Source organism: Lissotriton vulgaris, chromosome 5 (genome assembly GCF_964263255.1).
Source record: "Lissotriton vulgaris chromosome 5, aLisVul1.2, whole genome shotgun sequence".
Lineage (NCBI taxonomy): Eukaryota > Metazoa > Chordata > Amphibia > Caudata > Salamandridae > Lissotriton > Lissotriton vulgaris.
In genome coordinates this window covers 191674806-191696505 of record NC_141693.1, presented here as the reverse complement: position 1 = coordinate 191696505, position 21700 = coordinate 191674806, and the positions used below count along the sequence as shown (strand labels likewise).

The window sequence follows — 21700 nt, the reverse complement described above, 5'->3', positions numbered from 1 at the left end:
TTTTAGAAACTTAACCCCTTGGCTGCGGCGGTAATTCCGCTGCGGCGCTGGAGGGGAGGGGGCTGCGCGGTACTGCCATGCTTGTGATGGAACCACCCCGTCACAAGACACGTGCCCGCTGTGCTTGTGATGGAGTAGTTCCGTCATGGCCCCACTCGCTTAATAGAACGCGCCGCGCAGGCGCGAGATCGCGGCAGCGTGGGCGGGGCAGCGCGCCGTGACGGAACCACTCCGTCACCAGCACAGCGCACCCGTGGCTGGTGACGGAGTGGTTCCGTCACCAGCACACAAGGGGTTAATAGCCCGACGTGCCCGCCTATACCCCCAAATAAAGCTACCTATTATCCCGTCTAGCTTTTAAAAAAAATAATTTGGCAATTTCAAAGGAATAGATCTAAATAAATAAAGAAACCTAGGGAGAATTGTAATGTTGACAATAGTACATCGTCCAATGATACTAATAGGAAGCTTATGACAGTTCTTAAGTTTCCTAGTAGAATCAATCAAAAGTGCTTCATAATTTAATTTCATGATGTTTTGAATCTTTGGAGTAATATAAATTCCAAGATATATGGTCTCCGGACAATGTTCATTATGGGTGTCTCTGGTGTATAATTCAGCAGAATCTGAGTTTTATTGATATTCAGCTTATAGCCAAAGAAAATGCCAAATCTGATAACCTCTTGATTAAGCAACTGGATTGGGTCTATTGTGAAGATTGCGATATCATCAGCATAAGCGTTAAGTTTTAGCTAATCAATTCCACTAGTTAATGGCCGGATACCCTCGTTCATCATAAGAGTTCGGATAAAAGATTCAAGGTATAAGGCGAACAGGACCCTCCAATCCATGGTTTAATGAGTCACTTACGCTGGCAAAGAAGGGCCGCAAGTGGTTAGAGGGTGCCTGGCGACGTTGTTGTTATGATGTGTCTGCTAAATTATCGAGTGGCCGTCAAGCAATATAATAAAGGTATTCGGAGAGCATGGGCGGAGTTTGTGGCCAATAAAATCTTAGCCAGTTCTAACCCCGTAAGGACTATCTTTTCCCTGCTCAAAGGTATGAAGAACGCAGGTGTGGTTAGTGCCTCTTCTATTGCCTCTAACCATCAATGCGAAGTGCTTGCACCGCACTTTGTTAATAAAGTTGAACAGATCTATTTGGGCCTACCTTCGTTGGCCCCCCATTCGGTGGGGATGATGCCAGAAGTGGTGGAGAATATGGGGGGCTGCAGTTTGTCATCTTTCCAGCACCTGACATCTGTGGACTTTGAGGCTCTGTGTCTGAAAATTAAATTAGGCTCTCCAGCTGATCCCCTGTCCCCTGCCTTCTTCCGTCAGCTTCATCCCTTGATTTCTCCTGTGTGCTTAGAAATGGTTAACCTGCCGCTTAGATCAGCCACAGTCCCTCGGGCATGGAAACATGCTAAAGTTATTCCATTACTAAAAAAATCTTCTTTGGACCTGGGGGAACCTGGTAATTACCGGCCAATTTCCCAGTTTCCTTTTTTGACTAAGTTGGTGGAATCTCATGTGAATTCTAATCTTGCCGATTTCATTGAGCAGGACGCCATTATTGATCTGTCGCAGCATGGTTTCAGACCTAGGCATAGCATTGAGTCTGCGCTATTGGTTGTGTCGGAGGCCATTCGGGGAAGTTTGGATGTTGGGGACTCGGCGGCACTGGTCCTCTTGGACCTAAGTGCCGCATTTGACACCGTTTCCCATGAAATACTCCTGAAACGCCTCTGGGAAGTTGGGATTAGAGATGCGGCCTTGGCCTGGGTTCGGTCCTTTCTTGAGGATAGGTCCTTTCAGGCTTCAGTAACTCAATTTAATTCTCAGGAGTTTGTCCTACATTGGGGGGTGCCACTGGGGTCAAGTCCACTCTTGATTAACCTGTATGTTGGACCCCTGGCGGAGGTGGCAAAGGGCAGGTGGCTGTCTTTGGAGTCATATGCGGACGACACCCGATTGGTGATTGATTTCTTGAAGAAATGCAACGCCAGTTTGGGGAAGTTCAAGGACGATCTCCTGGCCATCTCCGACTGGATGACAGCGAATTGCTTGCAGTTAAACACCAGTAAGTCGGAGATTCTGTTGTTTGGCTGGGATTGGGAGCTGTGGTCTGAGCAGTGCTGGCCGGATCGGCTCAAACCTGCCCCACTCCCCAAGGAGGTCGTGAAGAACCTGGGTGTGTGGTTCGATAATGGCCTGACCTTTTACAAACAAACGAAAGTCATTGCTGGGGACTGTTTTGAGCTGTTGCATGGCTTAAGACCGCTGTTAGGTTTTTTCCCCCCTAAGGTGCGCCAGACTATTGTCCAGGCGTCTATTTTGTCCAGACTGGATTATGGTAACTCTCTTTATTTGGGTGCAAATAAGGCGAGTATCAAGCGGCTGCAGAGGGTTCAGAACGCGGCGGCCCGGCTTTTGGTTGCTTTGCCTAGATCCTGCTTGGTGGCGCATGTGCTCCCTAAACTCCACTGGCTGCCGGTCGAAAAGTGCATTGAGTTTAGGGTGCTATGTTTTTCCCATAAGATTCCAACACATCAGGCCCTAGCAGGATTACTTCATTTGCTGGCGCCTTATGAGCCGGGGTGTTCACTGCGTTCTGTGGATCTTGCGCTGACCCACGTTCCGCGAGTCTGGAGAGCGAGGGCTGCAGGTCGCTCCTTCTGTTACCTAGCGGCGAAGCTTTGGAATTCGTTTCCTGTTTTTATGAGAAGCACCCCGAATCATCTGGCCTTTCGCAAAGACTTAAAGACCTGGCTTTTTCCTACTCTGGCCGTTTAATCCTTTATCCTGCTCTCCTTGGTCTCCCGTTTCTGATTGCGCTGGGACGCCTCATTGCTGAGGCAGCCATGCGCATTACAAATTCAAAATAAATAAGTAAATAACCAGCAGGGGGGATAAAGGACACCCCTGCTGAGTACCCCTATTTCAAAAACCCCTAGATTGTAACCCCTCATAACTTAGGGCCTCATTAGGATGGCGGTGAATCCGCATCCTCCGGGCCGGCGGAAGCCACCGCCGGCCCGCAGGATACGGATTCACCGCCGCGGCCACAGTAAACACCCACCGCCAGATTAGGATGGCGGTGGGATGGTCGTGGGAACAGTGGCGGATGGCAGGCCCGTCCACCGCTGATCCGCGGGTTGTTGGGCGCTATTTAGTGGTGGTGTCTGCAAGACACCGTCAGCCAAATTAGGATGTGTGTTGGAACATGCTTTTCTGCGGCGGCTTTTCCACCGTGGAAAAGCATGTGGAACTTTGCTCCTGGGGGCCCCTTGCGGGCCCCCAGGGTGAAGGGGGGGTGGGGGTGCACATGGGGGGTACCTATGGTACCCCCCAGCATTTACATGCACAAAGCGGCAGGCACCACGCGGTGCCTGCCGCTTTGTGCATGTAAATGTAAAATATGCATTTTTACCATTGCGGCGGGTGCTGCTTCAAGCAGCACCCGCCGCAAGGTTAAAGATACAGGATGTGACCGCCAGGGTGGCGGTCACATCCTAATTGCACCGGAGGGACCGCCGCTGCGGACGGTCCCTCCACCTCGGGGATGGCAGACGGACGCAGGTCCGTCAGCCATCCTAATGAGCCCCTTAGTTTGGCCTGGGGTAAGCGATAAAGCGCCTTTACCCATACTAAATATCAATCTGGAATTCCCATTGCCGACAGGGTAGGCCACAAGTAAGCCCAAGCCACCCGGTCGAACGTTTTTTCTGCGTCTAGTAATATCATCCCTAGTTTACTCTTGACTTGCTCGGCCATCTCAAATGCCATAATAGCAGTATTAATATGAGTGGTTGTATCTCTTCCCCTAATAAAACCATGTTGTTGCCCTGAAACCAATTTTACCATAACTGGAGACAGGCGATTGGCCAAAATCTTAGCAAACCATTTAGCGTTCATATTAATAAGTGAAATCGGGCGGTAGGATCCACAAGCCGCCGTTGGCTTGTTCTTTTTGAAAAAGAATACCATATTTGTGTTATCCCATGAAGGAGGAACCGCCCATGTATCTTCTATTTCTTTAATCACTCCTATGAACAATGGGGTTAAGATGTTCTTAAATGTTTTATAAAATTCAATCGGGATTTGATCTTCGCATTGTGCCTTATCCGTGGCAAGGAAAGCCAATGCTGACACATAGCTTTACCAGAAACCTGCAAAATGGCCCAGGAATGCGGCTTGTGTTAAATGTAAGTCTTTCATGCTTAGAGAGACGTCATTTAAAGTTACAGTGAAATCACTCAATATTACAGGTAAATCTTTATGATGTATTTTTCACTTCATCTCTACTACAGAAATATGACTTTATGTATTAGAAAAGTGGTGCACAACGTTAACAATAAAGACTCATTTGAATAAAGTATCGCTGTTGAACACACTTAGCTTTAATAACAGTCAGTAAATTCTGATTTGACTGGGATTATTTAGTGTATGTACATGGTAGAGGTCTAAAGAGGGCGGAACTTCATTTCACATGTTTTATAGGAATAATGGAGCCCTTTTCCCGTTTTCCAGTTAATACCATCTGCATAGGAGGTGTGTGGCCCACCAAGGTACAGTCCATTGAGATTGGCATGGTGACAGCTTGCGTACCACCAGCCTCCCTTGAAGGACGCAGCACAGCTCCCTGGGTTAGCATCATTGTCCTGGTCAATGGTTGAGAATGGCTGGTTCAGATGAATACCAAGCGAATGTCCTGTAAACAAGAGGAGGGCAGTTTCTTTTTTAAACAGTACTAGTGTTGGAGTACAGTGATTTAAACATGCACACCCAAACATTGCATGCACATGTGTGCCTGCTAGCACACACACTATGCCCCCTCCCATGACCCTGATTTTCAAATGTGAGCTTCTGCTTTATAGGGGGTTGAAAATAAAAACCTAATAAACGTTGCTTTACTAGAATGATTTAAATAGATTTTGTTTCCTGTATTTTGCATGCATTTTCCATAAATGTGGTTATTTATTTCAGCCATTTCCAAAGCAAATTTCATTTTTGCTATTCATTCCGAGTTTATATGTCTCACTTAGGTGTTTGACAAGGTGTTGTGTCAATACATACCGTACACAGCATATAACAGATATACAACATACAGATAGAAAACATACTGGGCTCCGGTTTTCACTCTGGGGCCCACTAGCCATGCTTTTGCTAACCCCATTCACCTCCCACTCATCCGTTTCTCCCTGGTGGGTCACCGCCCACCCCCATCCTGCTCAGGCGCGCAACACCCATTGGACTCACCGGGCTTCAGTTCCCCCCCGTCGTGTGTGGCAGCCCGGGAAGAGACAGATCCCGGGCACACACAGAGCCCAGCCGCGGTGCGTCCATTGGGGCGTAGGGGCGTAGCCCCACCAGCCACCATGGACCCGCATGGCTGCCGCCGGCCGCAATCCTAGTATCTTCAAAATTAAATAAATAGCATTGCAACAATCAGCCGCCGGCGGGAATTGCGTAGGGGGGGGGGTGGCCTGAAGCAGCTTGAGTGACAGTCCACACGCAGGCTGCAGCAGACCGTCCTGCTGGGGAACTTACAGTGTGCATGCTTGGGAAAGTTGCACAGCGGGATCCAGGGGTGCTTGTTTGCTGCCACAGCCCGGGTTTCCAAAGGGCGAGCAGCAAATGTGCCCTCCTAGTCAATCCTGGCTCTGCATGCAGCGCCAGGATTGGCTGGTCCACAGGCGCAGCATCCCATTGGATGCCGCGCGTGGGGGTTGCCCGGCATTCGTGTATGGGTGCCTGGGTGGGCGGAATACGGATGCCAGTGCTGTCCAACGCATCCAGAACGCCTCCGCCCGACTCATCCTGGACATCCCCCGACGTAACCACATCTCCGGTCACCTGAGGGACCTGCACTGGCTCCCCGTCAGCAAGAGGATCACGTTCAGGCTCCTCACCCACGCACACAAGTCTCTCCACGACCTGGGCCCCAAGTACCTCAACGACCGCCTGACCTTCCACACACCCACCTGCCAGCTACTGTCGGCAAGCCTCACCCTTGCCACCGTACCACGCATCCGAAGAGCCACCGCCGGAGGAAGATCCTTCTCCTACCTGGCTGCCAAGACATGGAACTCCCTCCCCATCCACCTTCGGCTGACCCAGGACCACCTCTCCTTCAGGAAACAGCTGAAGACCTGGCTGTTCGAGCAGTAGCGGACCCGTTCCCCAAGCCCCTTGAGACCCTTCCGGGTGAGTAGCGCGCTATACAAATGTCATGATTGATTGATTGATTGATTGGTCCAGTCTGGACTCAGAAGTGGCTGGAACCAGTCCAGGGTTGATGCGCCTGCAGCTCACGGGCCCGGGATGGGAGCGATGTCTCCCCTCAAGGTTCGGGGTCTGGGACTGGCTCTGCGCTCGCCTCCGGTAAGTTTCATCATCAAGGGTCAGGGGGGCTTTTATACATTTAAGTAAGACATCATGGGTTTGCCGGAAATCCAGTGGGCACGCTGTCTTGCATCGACACTGCTGAAATAAATATTCCCTGACGTCCGTGAGTTCCGTGCCTGACCTGGGGTGTCTCACGCCTCAAATGTCAAGTAATGACCTGTCACAAGTAACTGCGCATTTATACGACGTTTACAAGTATCTACGCAGCACAGCCGGGCTGAAGCTTTCAATGGCGGCAGAAACGTCCTAAATGCACAGCGTTCCCAGCATATTAATCTGAGCAACGTGTTACCATTGGGAACGGGGAGGAGTGGGTCACCTTCTCCAGTGCAGGGGGTGTCATGGAACGCCCCTCCTGATTTATCCTATTTACCTGGGGGATATGGGAGCTGGTGAGATGGAATTCAGGCCTGTTGCAGAGCGGTGTACTTGACAGGCACAGTTTCCTGCCACTGGTCTGGAATTCTTTGTGAATTTAATGGGACTCGATTTACTAGCCATTTACTCATAGGAAAATGCAGCAAGGATACATGCATGCATGCCCAGATGTGCTGCACAGTGATTTTTTTTATCATATGGAACCTATAAGGATATACGCCTACCGTCCCTTATGCCACATCCATGTTGAAAATGTTCCTCCCAAATGTTTCTGACTAACCATACACTTACATGTGTGGTTTAATGACTCGTCGGAGAAGCAACCACGGTCACAGCATCATGCGGTACACCCGGATGTGACGAAGATGGAATGTGAGAGTCACATACAGAAGCACGTGCCTTCCACACATTGGACCAGTAGTTCATTAATCCAGGGCAGTGGCACAGAATATGCAGTAGATCCTTTGTGAATGCTTGCATCTCCAAAAGAGAGAGAATGGGAATAGATCTGCCCCATGTTGTCAAACTAGGGAACAATACCAATTGTGTAGGATTTTGTTTAATAATTCTTTATTTTGTTTATTCTCATTAATAGAACACAACAGAAAATAGAGTACAGTATAGAGTACCAAAATGTGGTAGCTGAACAAACCCAGGACACATGTGGGCACTATAGGAACACAGCATGGACACAGCCTAACAGGGACGCACCAGCTCGGGGTAGACAGCAGTTCATTTTGAAATAAACATTTCTTCAGATTCTTCAGATTTTCTTTACAATTGATATTGCCATGTTGAAAAAAAAGTGACATTTGCTATAGGAGGGCCACTCCACTGGAATTATGTGTCTCTGCAGCCGCAGCTTATTTAGCAAAAGTATGGATTTGCCGAATTTATCACATAATCCATCATCTGGTACATTATCTGCAGATTTAAACAACTTTTTTTTATTTTTTAACTCAAATGGATCAAAATTGCTAAAGACATGTTAACATGTCAACTGCATGCACTCTACATACATTTGGACTTGGAAGTGAGTGCCAGATGAAACTAATGATTGTGGTGTCGAGTTCAATGTGCTGCAACTCTAGGCCCATATATGATACTTTTATGATCATGATGCATGCTCTGCCGTGTTGGGCGTGTGTGACCTGAGCTAAGAGGTAGGAGGGCCCAATTTGTGGTGTGAGGTGGGTCTAGATCTGTGTATGCTCAGAATAGTGATGAAACACAAACATTTCCCTCACTCCAGGCACTGCTGTATTGCAGGTTTCTTGAATACCCAGGGATGCATATTAAGGGCAGTATCTGCCTTTGATTTATGAAGTGAGTTGATGACAGCATACCTTTCAATATGGCATGCAGACCGGCTAGGTTTATCATTTATATCAATTTTGTCATGTTAGATGTTGTATTTACTACAGGTTGTGATTCCTACATAATTGATTAGTGACGTATTGGTCTTGCTGAGGATGGAGCAATGGAGATTGGGCAAAAGATGATGGCTATGACAGCAAGTGTCCTAATATTTAATTTTGGCAATTCACCTTTGCATTTAGATCTCCACATGCTTTTGGATGTATGAATGATGCAGCGATTGACAACGCATATCTAATTGTCAAAAGACAAGGGATACATTAAGGGGAATTTAGAGACACCTTCACAGATCCATTCTGCAATGGTTTTTTAGGATATACTTGACATAACTTTCATATTGTTCATATTCAACTTCTTACTGAAGTGCATATTTCTCCAAACAGTCATCCCTTTCTGGTCCATGGATATGCATACACACAAATTAGAAGATGTAACACACTAGTCTAGCAATCAACAGCGAGGGACTAGCAATTTATGAAATCAGCATGTTTTCCATCCAATGGAGTTATGGTAGAGTCATTTACATGTTCACGACTGCTATACAATCAGCCAGTCTCTGATTCCTGTATCTAGCAGAAAGGGTATGAAACCAGCATGAAAACAGAGTACACATTACATTACCAAGGGTTCATTCCCTGCCCGTAAAGGCACATTGCCTGATCAATCAATGTGTTTACTGTTACTGATCATCTGTTTTCCTCTCCATATTGTTGTGATGTCAATACTATTGGTTTTACTGGAAATTGTGTTGTATTTACAGAAGTGATATAGTTGAAGTAAAAGCCACTTTACGCCCATTCCCAACCCCACCCACTGGGAAATAAATAAAAAACATGAAAATGAGATATGGACTAGCAGGAAATGGAGCCTCTCCTGGGTATTGCTGGGGTGAAAGCTTCATTTACTGGGATATAAAGTAACAGGATCCTTCATTTGCCATGAACAGATTTTCCATGGGTTGCGGAAGCTAATTAGCAGACTGGGAGCATTGGTTTTATTTTCCTTTAGTGTAATAGGCTGGCTGGTGAAGTGCACTTCCCATAGTGTGCAGTCACTTCAATTTGCCTTTAGGTGACTACCTGGCTTGATGGTGGTTTTCTATTTGATTTCATGTAACTCCTTGTCTTGATGAGTGCATTGGTTTTAGTTTGTTTGAGGTAACTGCTTCACATGCTGGTTTCATCACACAGCTGATACCCACCCTGAGAAAGCCAGAGCTGCCCTGTTAGTGGTATCAACACCAGTGCGCTTAGGTTCCTTACAGCTCCTTCACTTGAAGTGGGTTACCACCTACCCGTTACTTTTTGTATCCTGCTCATACCAAGTCACATCCAGACCCAGACCAGTCCCCACAGTTGCTCCGGATTAAGGGACATTGTCATGTCATCTCAGGCGCGATGTAAAGACTCCCAGTGAGCTGAGGACTCTTTTGGCTATAGAAACCAACTAGCTGGAGACCCTTGTGGTTGTTTAAAGATTTAAGATCAGCCTGTAACTCAGTCTTGAGCTGGGTGGGTGACCTCGATTACAAAGTGGCTGTGCCAGATGTCCCATTATGACCCCTTTTGCCTGTCTCTCCTTCAGACGCAGAGGGCATAAAACTGGGGGGTGTTCAACCCTTCCAGAAAACTGAGGGGTGACCCTAAGAGCACAGCTGCCATCCAATCAGGGGTGGGATGCTTTGGTGTGCTGGTCTGGTTTTCTGGTTGCATTGGCTCAAGTTTTTCCCATGTAATTGATTGGGTGTCTTGGTAAGTTGCTTTTAAGTGAATGTCTGACTTATGATTGCGCATTCCTTTCAGTGTGCACTTGCTTCAGTTTACTTTTTGAGTCACTGTCTAGTTTGCTGGATGTATTGCTTTCATTTTTCTTTCATTAAACTGTTTGACTTGCTTGGTGCTTTTATGTTGGTGCCTGCATGCTGAAGTGTACTCTTCTTTGGGGGCGCTAGAGGGCGCCGGACAAGATGGCCGCACTTGCGTGAGGCTCTGTCCAGACCTAGCAATATTCGCCCATATATCCTTTCATTTCTCATGCCTGCTACCTGCAAAGACGCCGAGAGTGCCCCACTGTCATCGGGGATCGACTGCGACGCTTTTTTCCGGTGCCTGTGGAGACTATTTGAGCCCCTGGGAGCCGAGACGCTCTGCACCGCGGTCGCGCCAGTGCGGTCTGGCGACCTCGTGGAGGAGACGCCCCGCTGCCGCCCGACTTGAGGACACCGCTGCCTCCTGCTTGAGCTGTCCCGGAGGCGTGGAGTCGGCGGCCTGCGGAGGGGAGACGGAGGAGGAGCCAGGTGGCGGAGAGACTCCGGAGCAGCTGCGGAGCGGACTGGACCCGGCCTGCCGGCGCTGGTGAGTGGGGCGGGGCACTACGCAAGCCCGGGGCTGCGGAGGTGGCGCCGGGCATGGTTAGGCCGCGCCGCGCGAACTAGGGCTGGCGGGGGAGGGGCGGAGGAGCCGCGGTGCGAGGGACTGGCGAGACTGCGACCCTGGGGGTGCGCTTATTGCCCTGGGTGATAGCGGAGGAGAGTCCCATGTGAAATCGGGACCGCTGGGACCCTGAGCTGCATTTCAGGACTGGCGACCTGAAGTGCGTCCGCCATTGCGTGGAGCGACCATCCAGGTCAGAGGACTTTGGCTTTAAGGGGGAGCCTTCCGCAACGAAGCCACGGTCTGTACAGAGTATAAACGCGATAGTGGGGCTCTGCTAAACTCCATCCGAAACTGTGCTGGGTGTAGCTGATAAAGCTGCGGAGAGCCTGAAATTGCGCCGAGGTGTGCATCTGTTTCCTTACACGGAGGGCAGTTGGCCTGCCAGTGCTACACTGAAGTGCACGGGACGAGGCTGGAAATAGCACTGGGTAGTGCTCCGGACCCGACCTTTGAGCATAGCCTGACATAGCTGCGTCCCTGATTGGACTCTCTTCCTGAGCTGAACTAACCGCCACCATGGGCAGGCAGGACAGGAATCAGCCAAAAATAACATTTGAAGCAAATAAAAAAACTGCGCACACATCTTCACAGGCGCCTGCTGACCCTGATCAGGGGGGGGCTGTGGGAGGTACCCCAAACTTGGAATCCACCCTGGTGGCCATGCAAAAGACCTTGCAATCGATTGAGGGAACCATGGAATCTGTCAACCACCGCCTCGATCACATGGCGGCGCAATTCGACCGCCAAAACGAACGCATGGGGGAGGTAGAACAGAGAGTCTCTGCCACGGAGGATGGTCTGGCCACAGTCTCTTCTAAGGTGTTCAGCATGGAGAGGGTATTGGCGGTCATACAGGCCAAGAACGAGGAGTTGGAAGGGAGGTCCAGAAGGAACAATGTAAGGGTCACGGGCCTGCCGGAATCCACAAATGTGGGGCGTATGGAAGACTTCATGGAACGTATGATTATTGATATATTCGGGGCTGATCAACTGTCCAGAGTCTTTATAGTGGAGCGGGCCCATCGCTCTCTAGCCAAGAGGCCTCCGCCTGGAGCACCACCGCGCCCGATAGTGGCCAGGATACTCAACTATAGAGACCGTGATACCATTCTTCGGCTTGCGAGGGAAAAAGGGGCTATCGAATACCAGGGCAACAAACTCGAGTTCTACCCTGACTTCACCATGGCGGTGCAGACGGCTCGCAAAGAATTTACTGCGGTGAAGCAGATGCTCCGAACTGAGGACATAGCATATGCCATGCTCTATCCGGCACGCCTGCGGATCGGGTCCCCTGCGGACAACAAGATATTTTCCTCCCCGAAGGCGGCCATGGACTACGCCAAGCAACTGAAAAGGAGAGCTAAAGGGCCGAGGGACCGTCGGGACGGCGATGATGGCGGGCAGGAAGAAGCCGCCTAATCTGAAAATGTGCAGTTGCCTGTGGAGGGGGCATTGCTGCGAGTCACTGCGATCTGCAGCCTCCACTATCGCTTGGGCTGTTATAGCTGCTAGGACTTGGGGTCCACTGGGGTCTGCTTCGCCCTGCTCAGCGACTGTGTACATTGTGGATGGGGGGGCATGCTAACTGCTGGGGACTCTGTGGATTGTGCGGCACTGACCCTTTATAGGTCATTTCACTTGTGTGAGCATGGCTGGGCCGGGCTGCGGACCACTGGGATTGTGCGTAAGGTGCACGTGCAGCGGTGCGCATGCGGCGCCCCCCTTTGCCTATGAGTTCTGAACTATTTGCTGAGGGCCCGGGCTGGAGCAACTCTAACATTGTGCCGGGGGATACTCAATTGTCTGATACTGTTTTATTAACGGAATAGGTTTGCAGGTATGGGGATGTAGTTCAGAATGACAGGTCTACGCTCTCGTCCATATCTGGCGTGAGTGGAGTGCCGCTACGCCCCCCAGGACGGGAGATCCCCACACGCAGTTGTTGGTATTGTTGGGGTTTGGGGTAGGAGGGACAAAGGGATTGCTTTGGCATTTGGGGCGCGCTGAAGTGGGTGGAGGGATGGGGGTTGAGTTTCTGGGGGATGTTGTGGGAATGTTTTTTTTCCTGGTCAGGGAAGTGAGCTCTGTGTTGCTGTTGGACTATGCTTGGATGTTCTGGTACTGGAGCGGTCTCTGTAGTGGAGGGTCTTACGTTCTTTATGTGCTGATGGTGTCTGTGGGTGGGCCTCTGATATGGACGCCGGGGAAAGCCTATTGCGTTGAGGGTGGATTGAGGGGTTGGTGTTATGGAGAGGGGGGGTAAGATTAAATGCATTACTTGGAATGTCCGGGGACTCAATAAGCCGCAAAAGACTAGACAGATGCTTGCCTTTCTGAATAGGCATGGCGTACAGGTGGCATTCCTACAGGAAACGCACCTTCAGGGTAAAGCGGCCGATAAGGTGGGCAAACAATGGGCGGGGGTGAGACTGGCTACGAGCTACTCTTCCTATGCAAGAGGGGTGATGATCCTGATAAAGAGAAATGTTCCTTTTGAACTACTGCATGAAGAAATTGACCTGAACGGTAGATACATCATAGTACAGGGTAAATTATGTGGCACACTGATAACTCTGCTCAATGTTTATGGACCAAATGTGGATGACCCTGAGTTTTATGTAGCTCTCTGGAACAAGCTGTATTCACTTGCACCTTCGGCTATCATTTGTGGGGGGGACTGGAACATCACTCTGGATTCAGACCTAGACAGGAAACAAGATAGAACTCCTGTGCGTAAGAAGGCAGTGGATGCGGTGTGCGAGGGCATGGATGGGTTGCGACTGCTGGATGTATGGAGGCTACGAAACCCGAATAAGCGGGAGGGCACCTGCTACACCTCGGCACACGACACATGGTCGCGATTGGACTACTGGCTTACGACACGAGATGTCAGTGGTTGGGTGGTGAGTGCTGACCATCTACCTCGTACTCTCTCTGATCATGCGCCCGTCACACTGGTGCTGCAGCTCCCATTTCATGTCCCCGCTCCTTTCGCCTGGCGACTTTCCTCTGGGGTGCTGACGGATCAGGTGTTGTCTGAGAGACTGAGGCAGATAATAGAGGAGTTTTTTACTAACAACGTGGGGTCTGTAGACAAAATGGGTACGGTCTGGGAGGCCTTCAAGGTGACGGTGAGGGGCGCGTGCATTGGGCTGAGGTCAGGGGTGCTCACGTCCATTAGGGACTCCATGAACAGGTTAGAGAGAGAGTTACGGATTCTGGAGCGACAATTAGAGGAGGGGGTGGATGGCACGGTCCTTGCTGACATTCGTACAAAGGTGGACGAATATAACGAGCTGGCAGAGCAGGAGGTAAAATTCCTCTCTAAGAAAGCCACAGCTAGGTATTATGGCGAAGGGGGCAGACCAGGCAAGGGCCTGGCAGATCGGATCAGGGAGCCATGGGCACGACACTGCACAGTGCAGGAAATCGTGGATCAGGGGAATGTGGTTACTAGCACAGAGGGTATACTGGCCTGCTTCGCCAAACATTATGAGCAGCTCTATGCACAAAGGGACACAGCAGATGAGGAAGAAGTGAATCAGTATTTGGAAGATGTAGCCTTGGTGTGGCTGTCTAGGGGGCAGCAGGAGTTCCTTATGCATCACGTCACTGAGGCCGAATTCAGGGAGGCAATAGCGGCCCTCCCTAGTGGTAAGGCGGCTGGTACGGATGGCTTACCCTCCGAATTTTATAAAACATATGCTGATTTACTGATCCCGCAGCTAGCACGGGTGTTGGATGAAGCGTTTGACTGCGGACAATTGCCGGCAACCATGAGGGAGGCACTGCTGGTGGCCCTACCTAAACCGGGTAAGCCGCCTGATAAGTGTGACTCATTTTGCCCCCTTTCACTTATGAACACTGATGTGAAGATTATTGCGAAAGTACTGGCCACACGCTTACGGTTGCTGCTGCCTGTCATGGTCTTACCGGACCAATCGGGTTTCATTCCACTCAGATCCACTACACATAATTTAAGGACGCTCTTTGCCGTACTGCACCTGCTTAAACCAGAACTGCCTGCAGCTGCGGTCATGCTAGACGCGGCTAAGGCCTTCGATTCGGTGGCTTGGAAGTACATGATGGCTGTCCTGCACCGTATGGGGGTACCGTTCTTTTTCACATCGCTCATCGCCCTCTTATATACTGCACCCACGGCAAGAGTCAGGGTCAACGGCCACGTATCTTCCTCGTTCCCGATCCAGAGGGGGACAAGACAGGGGTGCCCTCTGTCTCCGTTACTGTTTGCCATCATGATGGAACCACTGGCCTGTATTTTGCGGCAACGGTATGCTGACGCTGCATTGAAATTCCCGCTTCGAGCTCTGGCGGTGTCAATGTACGCGGATGACATGGTCCTGTATGTTAGGGAACCGGCTCTCCACCTGGAGAACATCCTGCGCGAATTCATTAAGTTTGGTAGACACTCTGGTCTCACTATAAATTGGGACAAATCTGTGATAATGCCACTCACAGAGGCAACCCGCCAGACTCAGCTGGAATTCCCCCTGGAGTGGGCAACAGAGTCAGTTCGGTATCTGGGGGTCTGGGTGCACAGGGACTGCCAGGAGGTTGTCCGGGCCAACTATGGTGTTGCCGTATCTCAACTAGAAGATCAAGTAGCGCGCTGGACTCGACTCCCGTTAACTCTAGCGGACCGAATATCCTTAATCAAAATGGTGGTGTTACCAAAATTTCTCTACCTTTTCATTAATATTCCTATTCTATTGAAGTCACATTTCTTTGCGAGGATCAGATCGCTCCTGATAACTCTCACGTGGGCTGGCAAGAAACCAAGAGTGACTTGGGAGGTGCTGACCAAGCCGTATGCGCTGGGAGGGTTCGCCCTGCCGGATATGAGGCTGTATTATCTCTGCGCACAGGCGCATTTTGCGAGTTATTGGTTGAATGCTCCGCCATACACCCCGCACGTGGCACTTGAGGCGAGTGCGGTTCTGCCGTATCCGCTGAGGGCCATGGTCGTTAACAAACACTCGGTTTTTGAGAAGGGAGAGATAGACACAGTGCGGATTACGGCGACAGCTTGGGAACACCTTGGTCGAAGGGCGGCCCGCCTGCCGTTTTATGCGCCGGCTATGCCGTTACTCTACCACTCTGATATTTCAGTCACTGGTGAGATCGGAGGGTTACAAGTCTTGAGGGAAGCCGGATTGCAATCCATGGGGGACCTTTTTCCTGGGGCGTCGTTTCTTTCTTTGCAGACTATGACAGCTGGATTGACTAACACGTGCATGCCTACCTTTATTTATGCCCGACTGCGGGCTGCGATAAAGGATTTGTATCCAACATACCCAGAGGAGCCTCCGACACTCGGGGCATTGCAGTTGCTCTACATAGCTAAGGACAGGGCTAAATTGGTCTCTAAATTATACAAGGCTGCCCAGGAGGATGAGGGAGGGGGGGCGGACCAGGCCAGAGCACGATGGGATAGAAGTCTTCCTGACCCTCTTACTGATAACGAATGGCATGAGTGTTGCAACATGACGGGAGGATATGTGATAAATGGAAACTTCCGTCTCCTGCATTATAAATTTCTGCATCAATGGTACTACACACCGATACAGTTAGTGAGGTATGGGCTTCGTACTGCTGCGCGTTGCGTGAGATGCGGTGTGGAGGATGCTGACTTTATACATCTTGCCTGGGGTTGCCCGCGAGTGTATGCTTTTTGGAGGGCGGTCACTGAGTGTCTGACGGTTATGACTTCAGTTGAGATTAAACTTGATGTGCGGCTCTGTCTATTAGGTATAGCCTCTGGGGTAGCAGCACAATCACGGCGACTAGTGGTACTGGCGCTCCAATTAGCCAAGAGGAGAGTCGCTGTGGGATGGGGGGGAAGGAGGGCACCAGACGTGCAACTATGGCTGAAGGATATGGCTTACTGCAGAGACCAACTGCACTGTTATTATGAGGATCTGCCGGAGAGGTCTCGCCCGCGAGACATATGGGCTCCATTCACACTGTATGTCTTATCTCTAGACGACTCAGATAGCGAAAGGAATACGATTGTTGAATTGCCGGAGCATGATCATGTATCGGATTGAATGTTGTTTGAAAGCGGTGGAGATGGCTGCGTTGTGCAATGTACTCGTGCTGTAGAGCTTTAGGTGTGCTGGACATTTGCTATGATAGTTGGAACAGGTCAGACCGTCTTCTGCTGCCCAGCTGTGCTCTGAGTATAAGATGTAAGACTTGCGATACGCTACCTACGATGGCCACGCCCCCTGGGCCGGTGTCTACACCAGCTAAGCCTTGAGAGTTGTATGTGTCCACATAGTAAGGCTCACTAAGACCAGGAGTGGGAGGGGTGGGAGGGAGTTGGGATTGCTAGTCATTTGACTTTGTTCTACAAAATCAGAAAATGAGACCGAGATCACATGAGGGCTAAACGGCCGACATCAACGTGTGCTCTGATCACTGCAATTGGAACATATATGGTGCCTACAGGAGCTCAGTCTGGGACTGCAATTGTACCAATGAACTGTGTTACTGAGATCCACTGTGACTGTATGGTGCACTGATTGCGGCCGGCCCTGCCAGTGGGTTGTAGGCACTCCGCTGTGTTTATTCATAATGTGCAATAAAGGTCTACCAAAAAAAAAAAAAAAAAAAAAGTGTACTCTTCTTCAGTTTAAATGTATGTGACTGGCCTGTTGACTAGCACCCTGCTTTCAAAGTAAAGGTTCACAGGTTCACACTTGCTTTAGTTTACTTTTGTATGGTTTACTACATGCACTGTTTTGCTGGATGCATTGCTTTAAGTTACTACTTGATGCATTGCTTTCAGTTTGCTTTCAAGTAATTGCCTCTCATTTTCCTAATGCTTTGTGAAGGGTGTATCCCAACTGCTGTGCAACTTCTTCTACTCTTAGAGCTGAGATTTTCATGAAAGTCTTATAGTCTGAATTCAGCACCTGAGCGTAATAGGACGAAATGTATGAAGCTATGTGGTTATACTGAATAAGCAGCTACCTATGTTATGCCATCTATTAATGTAATAACTGCACTTTCACAATTGCTTTATTAACCTTACTGCTGTCTCAAATTTGCTTGACAATGCACAATTTTCTTCTTTTTTTTCAAAATTTTCTTGGGGGGGTAACCCTCCCAAACCCCCCTTTTGGGGTTCGGGCTCGCTCGCTGCGCTCGCTCGCTACGGTGCTGTATGCAAATCACTTTGCGCCTCACCACTTTGAAATGTCACCCACCGCCCCTGACAGAGCCGCACCCGAACGTTTCACAGGTCTTTTAAAGACCATTTGAATGTTAATTAGGCCTTGCAGTTGTTTCGCCCCTTCTAAGAGCCCCTGCAGCTCCACTCTGCCTACTGATTAAAGGTTCAGCCCCCCTCCCCGAAATGTTTTCTTAGCTCCCCCCCCCCCCCCCGAAATTTGGCTCTAGTTGCGCCTCTGATCCTGCTCCTCTATTTTTTGATTATTAGTCTTCTGTTGTGGCGTAATTTCATTGCAAAAAATCTTGGTGTAAAAAATCTGAAGACACTGGCAGATATCTATCTTAAAGATGTACATTTATAGTGTACATTAATAGGGTGAGTGGCCAACTGCCGACGGGAATGGCCGCTCTGTAGCCGAGCTCCGATGCGCCACTCCCAAAATATTCGTCTAAATTCATCCGCCCTGGCCGAATTTTCTTCCTGAGGTGTCTAATGTAGCTTACAGTTACTACTTGAGCAGGGGACAACATTTTAGCAGAATCGGACGAGGCCGGGCGAGGCTGCTATCGTCGCACGCTCTGCCTGCTGGACCGCGCCGAAGGAGAGTGACGCTCCTCAGGAGAACATCACGCATCATGGACTGGGCTGCGACCGGACCTGCAGGTGGAAACTGGTGGTGCTGACGTCCCTGGCGGAAAAATAAGCATCCCAGCCTAAGGGAGGAAGCCAGGAGGTTAGTGGAGCTCTGACACTGGCCGAGGCTGACCCCCCCTCTGAATTCACAACCTGCATCGTGATGGGGGCTCCTGCATCGAGGCATGTTTCACCAGGGCCGTTCCTCCTGGCTGTGGCCCCTCCCTCGTATGCCCTTCTAGTGAAACGGGCAGACCCGAGGGCTGAGGTGATGACTGCTTACCCGCTTGCCGGCTCATGTGATTCCCGGGGAGTTGAATGGGGAGCGCGAGAGAGTTCGAGGTGCACTGAGGTTTCGAGGGTGCTGCGTAGTCCGGCCTGCAACCTGAATGAATGACCCCCCCTGTAGGTGTTGGCCAGTGGAACCCGGAGGACCTCAGGACTCTTTTCATCTTGTGGTTGGGGATGACAGGCAGCCATGACTGACCCGCGAAGGGAGGGGCCCTGGCGAGTGATCGACCATGGAGTAGGCCTCAAAAAAGACTAGTTGCGATGCTGAGGCCCCCTGCGGCCACCTCTCAGATTGCCGCCCCAGTCGTTCCCGGGGCCATACCACACAGAAGTTCTCACCATATTGGGCAAGAGGCGAGTCCATCCAGCCCAGGGCACAAAGCCCTGAACTAAGACCCTTGAATCTGCATACTGGTGCTTTGGGCCCCTCACACCTCACCTGGGTACCATTGGGGGCGGCGTTGCTTTGGGAGTTAGGGTTTCACCTGCCAAAGCCGACAGGCCGGGTGGAGGATTTCACCGCAGGCGGCGGTGAGTAATGGGTGCATCCGGACCCTCCCTTCTGCCCTCTGAGGGAGAAGACATGCCGACGGGCCGCAGTAGACGAGCAGCGACCCAGGCCAAACTAGAGAAGTTTGCATGGCAGAAACATCAAGAAGAAGACCGGGGAGCGGCTACGGTCCAATGCGAAACAGCCATGCCCACAAACAAAGACCTCCTTACAGCGATCACCGCAGTGCGTACCTCCATCAAACCCGGATTGATACGGTCGCCACGGAGGTGACCCTGATTAGTGAAGACATGAGGCAGATGGTGGAGCGTGTGAGTACTGTTGAGACCACTACTGCAGAACTGGGGACTGACACAACCCTCCTTAAGAAACAGGTTTCCAAACTGCGCACCTCCCACGAAGCAATGGCTCTACAACTGGATTGCTGGTGGGTTGGGTGATCTCAAAGCGCAACATAGCACAGCAATGTGCAAGTCCACAGGTACAAGGCTGGGCAAAAGACATGGCTTGTGCGATGATAGCAGAGAAAACGGTATTCAAGGGATGGGGATGCCCCAGGAAATGGGACCATGAATGGGGAAAGTGGAACAAATACCGGGGGGACATCTGCGTCTCCCCAACGGTGGAATTAAGGCGTGAGAGACAAACACTGATGGCCCACCTCACAGTTGAAGTTGGATCCCCCCCACCGACGATCCAGCACAGTGGTGTTTATGTGGCTCATGCTCGAAATGTTATCATAGTATGTACTGTTCGGGTTCAGAGATGTATTGTATAGATATACGGGGGCCTCCCAGAGGTAGCTTAGGGATGTAGTCTTTGCCTAAACGTATAGAAAGTGATGATGCCAATGTCTTGTTTTCTTTAATGGACTTATCAATATGATGCACTGATGCACTTTTCTTATAAATAAAAACAGTTATAAAAAAAGATGTACATTTATATACTTCTACCCCATCCTGTGGGCCTCCTCATCCTCCTAGTGACCTCCAATTGCCTTTTAAGTGAAGACTGACTTTCCAAAATGGCATAATAATCTCTCCAGGGCTGTTAGTCCCTCTTCACTGTCTAGGTGCCCTGTGAACTGGTGCATAGTTCCAGATGCGCAGGCTTGCTGTACTCCTGGAATCTGTGTCACTGGGCACAAAGCTTACCTTGGCAATCACATGGGACAGTTTCTTGTCCTGCCAGTTTTGGGGGATAGAGAGTCACGGGGATACCAGGGCCGGCAGCAGCTCTCAGAAACAGAGCATAAGAGCAGGCAGAGCCTGAGAGGGAGTCTGCCAAAACCAGACCTGCAGGAATCTGGAACCAAGCACTAGTGGTGGGTCAGGACGAATGGATCCCAGCGCCTGCCCAGGACCATCCAGGACAAGAGGTTTCAAGAGCCCACCAAGGCTTCCTAGGGCTGCATCCTGGGATATGAGGCATGGTAAGATCAGATAGGTAAGGAGGTAAATCGGCCATCAGCCTATGGGCCTGTGGCCAGCTGGTGGCTGTTTTTTGGCGGACTAAGCAACCCAACCTGCCTTTGCCATCTGCACCTCAAGTGCCCAACATGAAAATCTGTTGTTAGGAGCCTGACCCATGAACATTAAGTCGGGCGGCTTACTGTCAAAATCAGAATGACAATGGGATGCTCTGACTGTCACTGTCTGAAGTGTGCCTGCCCCTGGTGTAAAGTGGCAGGGCCCTAGGCCCCCCATGCACATAAAGAAATTAAACATACACAGTGACTGGGTATGTGGAACTGGTCCAGAGCACGTACGCCCGGCCCCTTCTATTGACAGGGTCCCAAGTCCTGTGACCCCTATGATGGATGGGTGTGGGGTGAATGTGAAAACCAGCACTCTAGGAGTGGCTGGTGGAAACAATTTATAAGGAAACACTAGAAGGTGACCAGCCCGTCACTACACCTGACTCCCTCCAGGTGTGAGAGTGGCCTCAGGAAACTGGTCATGAGAAATCATTAACATTTGCATTGCGGAAAACAGTATTATTTGAGAGCACTGGAGAGGCGGAGTGGTCGGGGTTGGTGAAGGCCAATGAGTGAGCTCCTCCCTTTACATTAGTATCTGCTGTCTTATTTGCCTGCCAGATATCAATTCCTACTGTCAACAGGAGTATATGTGAGTATGTGAGGAGAGTGACACTATTTTTATTTTTTCATTTACTCACTAGCATTGTTCCCTTTGCTGAAACTTTCAAGTGTTTATAGTAGCCAGTAAAACAAAACAGATCCACCTTTCACCAGTCTCTGATCATTAGAAGGGCGCTCCTAAATACTCTAAAAATATTTTGAATATGTAAAATAAACAGGGTGAGTATAATAGCAGCTTATGTCTGTCCAATGTCCTGTTTCCCAGTGATTCAAAAAGGGGGGTGGTGATGGACAGAGTATCTGAGTTAAACAGAACACTCATACCCAGTCAAGAGATCAGGGCTTGATCCATCACCGTTTTTTAGC

General features: G+C 50.1%; 1 protein-coding gene across 1 annotated transcript in view; it reads right to left on the bottom strand.

Moving 5' to 3' along the window:
* Nucleotides 1-4318: 4318 nt before the first annotated feature.
* LOC147710453 (ficolin-1-like) overlaps nucleotides 4319-21700 on the bottom strand; it is a 300012-nt gene continuing 282630 nt past the window's right edge. The window contains exon 11 of the mRNA XM_086921140.1: nucleotides 4319-4713. Coding sequence (XP_086777266.1) covers nucleotides 4466-4713 — 248 coding nt within the window. The 3' untranslated portion in view covers nucleotides 4319-4465. The remainder of the gene's footprint in view (nucleotides 4714-21700) is intronic.